The following is a 10,269-nucleotide window of genomic DNA, read 5'->3' on the forward strand; positions in this document are numbered from 1 at the left end:
TGAATGTATGAGAGAGTGGGAAAGAAACGGGACTTAAAAGTCCCAGTGACCATAACAGCCGTGCTTCATAGCCTGTCGGGACTCAAAAGTCCCGTCACTAATTAACAGTGTTAATTAATCAATGAAACAATCAAACATGTTTTTCAAGCATTTTTTGTAATATTTGACCAATGAAAAACCTTTAAAAAAGGTTAGGACTGAAATGAGAAATTAACTCTTATTTTGGTCATGAAAGGGTTAAACTGACGAAATAACACTTCAAGCTGCAGCTGAGATCTTCATGACCCAGATTTTGATAGCTTCATCACTTGATGGAGCTCCGACTCCCTTACGCCCTGATGGTAGTAACTTTTTTCATGTTGGACAATATGTTACGTGGAGTCCAACAAAATAATATTTCAGATCCAAAGTAAGCGAATGGTTAGAGGATGCCTTCTAAGGTAAAGCCATATTTACACAAGACCACGTCACTGTCTCTAGTACAATCATTCTATGCCTCTCACTGCTCTACTGACATTTATGTAGCTTTCTCTATGAACACCACACAATTTAAAATCCTGTCTTTTGCCATAATTTACTTGATCTAACTGTTTCTAACTGTTTCTACTCTTAGTCAAATCCATCAGTAGTGCTCTCCGGCAATCAGAATCACATACATTACGTAGTTCTGTTTCTACTCTTAGTCAAATTCACCAGTAGTTCTCTTCTGCAATAAGAATCACATACATTGCATAGTTCTGTTTCTACTCTTAGTCAAATTCACCAGTAGTGCTCTCCTGCAATAAGAATCACATAGTATTACATTACGTAGTTCTGCTGGAAAAAAAAAGGCACATCATGACAGCAAATTTGATTTCCAGGAAGCAGAAATTTTCCACTCATGTTTGAGCGCAAGATCATTTAAGATTCCATTTTTTCTTCCCCTCTCATTCAGAAATATTACCTTAGGCAAAAATTACTACACCAGTAAGGCACAAGAATACATCAGTTCATACAGTCCACAGTCCAAACACTTCTGAAAGGCCATCACAACTGTCTCACTGACGCAATAAATTTGATCCGCTTGGTCTCACCAATTATTGCACAGGTTATTTGTTGCTTGTGGGTCAACTTTGAGACACTCTGCTCTGCTTTCCCTGAGATCACTGGAGTGAATTTTCATCACATTCCAAGACCCCCTGTACACAATGAAAAATGAAATGAAAGGTATGAAACAAACACTGGGCTGGTCTTAAATGCCAATTGTACACCATATTAAAGTCATAACATTCATTCTTTCTCCAGCATTCGTTATTTTCTTTTCAGGATAAAGCCTACTAATGTACATGAACATGGATATATATAAGAATCCAGACAAAGAGTGCCTTTACAGACACATAAACATGTTTTTTATGACAACTAGAAAATTATCAATAAATCAGGCTGTCAGATTCTTCCTATAAATAGTGTTACAGTATCCTTGTTGACAGATCCAGTCCCACATACACACACACTGTCAGTATACTTGGTTAACCCGTTGAGGACGAGTCGAGGAGGTTGAGGAGGTGTCTACGGGAATTGCGTGATGCAGCAAAATCAAACTGTCCTCAACGGGTTAATATGCTGCTCTGAAAACTACAGGCAGTGGTACTTTCACTCTCATGTCTAAAACCAGGATGTTCATCCCTTTTGTGTCATGAAAATGTTTATTTAGAGTTGCTTAATGATAAACTTGGTCAAACTGTCCAGCATCTTCTGGTAGCAACAGTAACCCTATCACACTGGAGATAAGACTACCATGTTCAGTAGCTATGAAAGATTAAAACAGAGGTGCTAGAAGGGTTAATAAAGAAAGCTCTCTGTGCAATAGACTCACCTGTCACCTCAATGCTGGCCCCTGTGATGTATGAACTCTGGGAGGAGGCTAGAAAGAGGCAAGTCTCTGCTATGTCTTCAGGCCTTCCCATGAAGCCTAAGGGAATCATTTGCACCATCTAGTGACAATGGGACACAAATGGATGGAAGATGGTTCGTGTTTTTAGATGAATTCAAATGCAGGTCATAAGTTTGAATTCTGCATAATATACAGCAATTTAATAGCCTTGGTCAAGATGTTTATGTACATTATTCCTCTTCCAACAAGATGTTTATGTACATTATCCCTCTTCCATAAGGTGTGCAAATGAGTCCCTGGCAATGCAGGGGGTACTACGGTAATTATGGCAGGGCCCTTTCTAAGAACAGCACTAACACTGACAATACTGCCCAAGGTTACAAAAACCATATGGAGAGTTCACACGAAAAAACTGGAACTGTAAATCAATTTTATCACCATGAGATATTTGACATTTAATCTGCTGAAAAAAAAACCCCAAAGAAATAATGAAAACATATGTAATAACCTAAATATTGTCAAAAAAAAATTTCTAGTTATGAGGGCAGTATCATTGAAAAGACTGAATTTTCTCTATTTGATGATGACCTTACCTAAAATTGAAAATGGCATTTATCTGTATTTGCAATCAAATATCATAATTATGGAGGGCTGCCAACATTCACACATGAATTATTTCATGGGGATTACACAGAGTAATCAGGGTAATGCATGTCATGCAATATAGTCAGTACATGAAGAGATGTTGAACTGCTGCAGGAGCCTCCCAAAAAATCATGGGAAACTTTGCCGAAATGACACCAGAAGATTACTGGTCATTCATGTCAATGAGTTACAAGAAGTAAAATATTTCATACCAGTATGCTGTTAATTTTCTGACTGTTGAGCTTCTCACCATTTGTAAGACTTTCTCAGGGATTTTATCCGTCATCGGCGTCTCTATGAACCCTGGCAGGATGGCATTACATCTGATATTGAATCTGAAAAAGTAATGAATGCAATCTCTATAAAGATGCTGCTCTGTACACCAATGAGAATTGCTCTGCAGCATTCTTTCTCAAAAGACCATTCCCAGCATGTGAAATTCATGACAGCTTGGCAGAAAAAAAAACATGCATTCAAACAAACAACAAAACTTTTAAGACAACAACAACAAAGAAAGACTATCAATAAACTGTCAATAGTTAGAACTGTTTTGAATGTAAGCAGGAATGCATTAACTCAGAAAAAAAAAATATGAACAAAATACAAAGTTGTAGATTGTATATTCTCCTGTCCAATGTAGCAAACATTCTTCATGACCTGACCTAAATACATCACAATTTCCATGGCAACAAATCAAAGTTTTGTGAACTGACCTGCTGAGTTCTTTGGCCATAGTCTTTGTCATTCCTATCACGCCTGCTTTTGAAGCAGAGTAGTTAGTCTGACCCATGTTACCCACCTACGGATGAGGACAAAATACACCAGTCTGTCAAGCCAGTGGGGAAACAGCAACTACACTCTGTGACACTAATATTCAAGACACTACAACTTTTGTAGATTAGCATGCGTGAATGTTTAATTTGGGGTTTGTTTGTTTTATACTTGTTTTGGTGCAATTCAAGAAATGCATCCCAATGGTACAAAGGGTAGGAAGCTACCTCTAAATGAAAGCCCTATCTGAAACATACTTATATGCCTGAGAGATGTTAAAATAATGTGCACTAAAATGCCCATACAAACTCATTGACACTTTTGCACAACTACATTGACACTGAGCACTGAATTCCAACACTGAACAGTTACAAGTCTGATTCTCATGTTCATGCACTTTTAAATAAATCTCTTCTTTGTGATGATATCTTAGTCCTTCTTCCCTGATGTGTACAAAACATTCTCATTGCATATTCAGCCTTGAATTACACACAGGTGGTGCATTACGAGTACAGTGCACTCCCATTATAACGAACAAAGTTATAACAAAATTCCGGTTACAACAAAGTAAATATTCAGACTGGAACGTTATCCGCTCTATGTTTTTTATTGTTCTTTGTCCGGTTATAACGAAATTTCGATGTAACAAAAGAACACTGCCAGTCCCGAAAACTTTATTATAACGGGAGTTCACTGAAATCAAATCACTATAATCATGATCAATGACTAGTTTGGAGATAGAAAGTCGATAAAGAAGTCATGCGATGTCTTATGATGTCACATAGGATATTCATGGTTCTTTTTGGACAAAAAAAATCACAGATTGAAATAGTTTTACTCTTTCCTGAGTTGCATACCTTTGCCACTATACTAGATATGTTGATGATACTGCCTTCAGACACCTTACTCTTCACCATTGCTTGACTGACAGCCTGAGACATCAGGAAAGTGCCCTGTGATCAATGCCATATCAGGACAAAAAGAAGAAAAGGAAGAATTGTAACAATCAACATCACAGTGATAATCGCCTCTGTCTGCTATGCTGTCATCTTCCATCATACCAATCCAAGGAGTTGAACCAACTCAAAGGGTCATGTGATATCAGCCACATGTTAAAAAGTTGTTATGGTACCAAGGTGCATTTGGCTATACACTCTATTTGAAATGTCAACAGTTATCAAATAATTAGAAAAATTGAGGAATTCCTTCTTAACTTTAGACAATTATGCAATATATACAACAAAAGTGAATATACTGCAAGGTAGTTCATCTTGCTGGACTTCAGTTGTTCTTCAAGTGTGACTGATACGGAGTCATTCTCTCTTGGTTCACTAGCACATTAAATTAGGCAGTACTACAATGAATGGAATGAACAACTACAAACCCAAATCACTCTGGCAATGATTTGACTGTTGAACATCCATGCGACTCATGACTATTGATGACTATGCGTTATGAAAGGAAGTTGACTAATAAAAACACGGACGCATGTGACTTCAAAAGAAGTGACTTTGTACCTTCAAATTCACATTGATGACATCAACAAAGTTTTCCTCCATCATCTTGAGGAGGAGCTGGTCTTTTGTGATCCCCGCTGAGTTTACAAGAACAGTAGGTGGCTTCTCATAGGCGGCAGTTACCTCGGCAACCAGAGACTGAACTGCATCTCTGCATCTGACATCTGCAGCAAAGGCTCTGTGTGCCTGCCCATGACCTTCAAGTGTTTTATCGAGACTTGCTACTGTGTCCTCTGTGGCAGCTTGGGTGAGGTCAGCGGCAACGACGCTTGCACCGTTCTTGGCAAACAGCTGGCAAACGGCCCGACCTATTCCACTTCCTCCTCCTGTGTATAAAGAACGGAAGAGATATCCAGGAAGGATCATCAAGAATCATTTCAGCGGTTCTCTTGTCTTCTGTCACAAAAAGATGTAGGTCCCCTCGGATCCTAAGCAAAGAAACATCTCATACTGCTATGCCATGACTCAATCAATTACAGAAATATCACTCCTGTTCAAAGTCGGCATTGAACAAGCATTCTCTGAACTTGCATTTTGATGAGCAAGTGGTGGAACTTACTTGTTGATTACAGAATATGCACACAGGAATTTAAAACTATCAATCAAATGTCTACATACATCCCTGGTCCTGACCAGTGAAACTGACCTGTGACAATTGCTACTCTTCCTGCGAGGACTTGTCCGGTTGCCATAGTGATGCTGCTTCAATGTTCTTTAAAATTTATTATGGATACAGGTAGGTCAATCTGTCAAACAAAGACAACATTGTAGGAAAGATATTCAGAAGCTTGTGGTACGTACTGCAAGGAAGAAAAAGTGACAACTTTCAGAGACAGATGGACTCTGTGATACTCAAATCCATCACACTTTCTAACAAATATAAACTTACCAAATGCAATACTATTAATTCACTCCTTTTTACTATAATATAGTCATATGGTACAATTGGGGTTGAAGGATGTATAAATAGAATCCATTTACATTTGTATATAAGATATTCAAACACAGACTGGATGCCCTTTCAAGTTCCAAATACAAACATAATCTAACTTCCTCTAAGTTTGCCTTGGATCATTGGTTATTGCCAAATAGAGAGTGTATACATTGATGATTGATGTTTTCATGAGTCATTTCATTCATTTCTCTTCAAATCTATTTTGATTTTGAAACAAAAAATGCAGTTACACTTACAGTGTAAAGTAAAAACATTTAGATACCTAGCTAGATCTAGAAACCATATACAAAATCAATACCGGTACTAAACATTAATACAAAGATTGTAACTACACGCAGCCGCTGTCGTGAAGCGACAGCGGCTGCACGTCTATTCCTTCGCAGACGTTGTTATTTCTCAGCGGTGGGTGTGCGTTTCCTTCATGAATATCTCTATTAATCGTGGAAAACTAAAATATAAGGAATCCCCGTAATCTATGATAATCATTCAATAATCGGTATGCAATTTTTTGTTTAATTACGTCAAAAACTCGCCAAAATCCGTGGCTAAAGTCAGGTCTGCAAACGTCCGTATTGCTTCACTCCTCATTTGCGTGTTATTTGAATGGCATTCACTCTCATATACTACAACGTAGCTAGTCGGGGTGACCCATAAAAAGGTCAAATCATTGCCGGCGCAGCACACGCGGATACGAGTGCTGTAGCTTTACGTACGTAACACATAAAACGCACGGGCGCACGGGCGTACGTAAAACGCAACCATTTAGTTCCGGTTGCGCATGCGTGGTAGTTTGTTGATTTTGTGAAGCTCTCGAAGGAAAAGATGCCACCGCACAATCTACTCCGAAAATTCAACAATAAGGTCTGGATACCAACAAAACGCCGAATTCAACTCAACCATGGCATCAGGAAAATACGCTGTAGGTGAGTTGTAAAAATTATCTTACTCTAAAAATCAAAATTAAGTTGATTAAATCTTTGTATGCAGAGCAGCAGTCAGCTGTTAGATTGGAATGTGGCACCACGGACTGGTTTGGCATCAAGAAAGGAGTACGACAGGGATGTACACTCTCTCCAGCACTTTTCAACATCTACACAGAGAACATAATGAGGGAAGTACTGGACAGAAAACAAGCAGAAAATTTTGATCTCCTACATGTTGGAGGGAAAGAGCTAGGAGATTTGCGATATGCAGATGATGCAGCTATAATCTCTAAATCAAAAACTGGCCTGAGAAGTTTTGTCACAACCCTAAATGAGAGAAGCAACTCATATGGTCTGAAAATGAACACATCAAAGACAAAAGTTATGTCAGTGGCTAAAGAGACGAGGGGAAATGATGAAAGAGTTAGCATTGATGGTTCAATACTGGAGGAGGTTGACAACTTCGACTACCTTGGGGTGAGAATGCAGCAAAATGGTGATAACAGCAGGGAAATCAAAAGCCGACTAGCTATGGGTTTGAAGGCATTGAATGCCACGAAGAAGCTGTGGCAAGGACAAGACAAGGAGACAAAACTCAGAGTTCTCAGAGCCTGCATTTTCCCAATTGCAACCTACGCATCCGAAGCTTGGGTTCAACGGAAGGCAGATGAGAAAAGAATCTGTGCATTTGAAAGCAAATGTTATCGCAGAATTTTGAGAGTCCCATGGGTGGAACGACGAACAAATGAAGACATCAGAAAGGTACTCAATGTACCGAGTGACTAGCTGGCTACTGAAGTATGTAAAGAAACAGAAGCTTGGATATTTTGGGCATATTATGAGACACAGTGGGATGGAAAAGATAGTCCTTATGGCCCAATTCCCTGGAAAGCGTAGTAGAGGGAGACCAAGATATAGATGGGACAGAACGGTGAGGGAGACATTTGGTTCTATGGAGAAAGCAACTAGAATGGCTCAAAACAGACGTTTGTATCATGCTGCCGTGAGGGTAACTACACGCAGCCGCTGTCGCGAAGCGACGCGGCTGCACCTGTATTCCTTCGCAGACGTTGTCATTTTTCAGTGTGGTTGTGCGACTCCTTCATGAATATCTTTATTAATCATGGAAAACTAAAATACAAGGAATTATCGTAATCTATGATAATCATTCAATAATCGGTATGCGATTTTTTGTTTGATTACGTCAAAAACTCACCAAAATCTGTGGCTGAAATCAGGTCTGTAAACGTCCTTATTGCTTCACTCCTCATCTGCGTGTTATTTGAATGGCATTCACTCTCGTATACTAACAACGTACAACGTAGGTAGTCGGAGAGCTAGAGGGCTAGAGTAGCTACCGTGAGGGAAGCTACGCTCTGACAAGAGTATGCTGCGACGACGACGACGAAAAATCAAACAAAATAAGAGGCATTTCATGTGATTTTGCCGTCAATAGTGACGGTCGTTTACAACGTTTAAACACTAATACATGTCAGACCCGAAGCACAGCGGTCTGGTCAGGCTACAAAGATTGATGTAATAAGGTAACAATAAACACTGGCACTGCACCAGCGACCCTAACCCCGTCGCGGGGTTTACAGCGACCCCAACCCGTATCGACTGGTTACAGCGCCCCGCGCCGGGGTTACACTGCACACAGTATGATAGTCCAGTCAAAATACGACAAAAAGTGGGTTAACCCACAACTAATTGCAACAGAAACGATTCCACTTGCATTTGACCCGGAAGAGCTATTAAAATAACGTATTAAAAGTTCCCTAAAATTCGAGTAGTGGATCAGTGTCTAATTTGCATAAATTCAAAATGGCCGCCATACAACCTGTTTATGCCTATATCTCGGGATACGTAACCAATAGAAAGTAAATTCCGGTTTCTAAACCTATGTTTCTTAGGTCAAGGAATACAATTATGTTATCTGTAGCAACTTTCAAGCATCCCTTTATATAGTTTTTGCATATATTTGCATATAATTATATGCAAAATGGCCGCCATATTGCCTGTGCAAGCCCGTATCTTCGTATATCATTAATGAAGTACACTCAGGAATAAGTCGCTATATATCTGGACATAAAACCCACAAAAAAATATATTCTGGTGTCTAAACCTATGTTTTTTTTTAGGTCAGGGAATACAATTATGATATTAGCAGTAACTTTCAAGCTTCCCTTTATACATTTTTTGCATATATTTGCATTTAATAGATGCAAAATTGCCGCCATAATTCCTCTGCAGGCTTATATCTCTATCTGTAAAAGGTACCAAGTGGTGGTGTCTATGGTCTTAATTTTACTGCTGAAAGTCACTGTTGTAGAAAACGTTCCAATCAGGAATAATCACCTATATTTCACTAAAAATTTGCATATATTTATACATAAATCTATTCAAATTAAGAGTAGCTTATATCCATAAGCTACTCTACAAAAGTTTCATGAGTTTGGACATTTGTTTAGAGAATGTTCTTGTCATATCAGGGTACCATGTCACTCACTCACTTTCTGAATAAAAGACCCAGGGGTCCAGCCCTCACTGAGTATCTCAAGTTCACCTTCCATCCATTCTTACAGACTATTACTTGGGAGAGAGGAAATTGGAAGACTTTGGGAACCTCTAGGGCCATATCTACAAGCCTTTAGGGACCTCCATGGTCCAGGGAGGCATGATGTTCATATATTCATGACACTAGCAATAAATGCACCTACAGTACTAAGTTTGTTGAAAATTTGACCATATGTTTTCAAAAAGAGGATCACAAATCAAAAGTGGCCCCCAATAATTTGGTCCCAGCCCCAAGGCGTCCGGTATAGGTAATATTTAAGGTGCCTTTGGGCATCCTGTGGCCTGGGGTGGAGGGGGGGGGGGGGGGGGGTTGGGGTAGATGGTTCCCGTAATATATATATATATAATAGATGACGAAGTATGGTGGTAATGCATTTCAGTTCAACAGTGCTATTTATTCAGACCAAATTTTCGACGGATACATTCGTCTTCCTCAGGATCGACGACAATCGTGAAGAAAGACGAATGTTTTCGTCGAAAATTTGGTCTGACTAAATAGCACTGTTGGACTGAAATGCATTACCACCCTAATTCGTCATCTTTTCTGTACTGGTGCCAACACATGGATTACAAGTATCATATATATATATATATATATATATAATATATATGTACAATGTGTAATATTTCGAAAACAAGTTAAACTGCGAAAGTAAACTTAAATCTATATGCAATCTCCAAGATATTCAACTTTGTACATTATACCTAGCTCTGTTACACTTGGTTCTACTTTTGTGTGTGTGTGTGCGTGTGTGTGTGTGAGGGTGTGTGTGTGTGAGGGGAGTTTTTTTTATAATAGATTCCTTAATTTCGGGGTTCTGGGACCTTTTGGACATGGTGTCTATTTGAACACCTTGAAAGTCTATCATCCTTGGGATGCTACTTGCCTAGTTTGTTGAAAATCTGTCATTACATGGGTTTTTTAAAGAGAACCTGGAAATGGTTTTTGAAAATGTATGCATGACCGACGACCGGACAGTAGAATATAAATGAGGGCTATTTGCAATA

At 39.0% G+C, this 10,269-nt stretch overlaps 1 protein-coding gene across 1 annotated transcript; it reads right to left on the bottom strand.

Moving 5' to 3' along the window:
- Window positions 1-251: 251 nt before the first annotated feature.
- LOC139718407 (estradiol 17-beta-dehydrogenase 8-like) lies at window positions 252-5,498 on the bottom strand. Its single transcript, XM_071629881.1, has 7 exons — window positions 5,453-5,498; window positions 4,807-5,132; window positions 4,147-4,242; window positions 3,232-3,317; window positions 2,769-2,853; window positions 1,856-1,973; window positions 252-1,178 (listed from the first exon to the last, which is right to left on the bottom strand). Exons 1-7 carry the CDS (start codon window positions 5,496-5,498, stop codon window positions 1,162-1,164), a joined length of 774 nt encoding a protein of 257 aa, XP_071485982.1. The 3' UTR covers window positions 252-1,161.
- Window positions 5,499-10,269: the final 4,771 nt, after the last annotated feature.

Source organism: Diadema antillarum, unplaced genomic scaffold, assembly GCF_040938485.1.
Source record: "Diadema antillarum isolate AM-2024a unplaced genomic scaffold, OU_Dant_1.0 scf00000094, whole genome shotgun sequence".
Taxonomy (NCBI): domain Eukaryota; kingdom Metazoa; phylum Echinodermata; class Echinoidea; order Diadematoida; family Diadematidae; genus Diadema; species Diadema antillarum.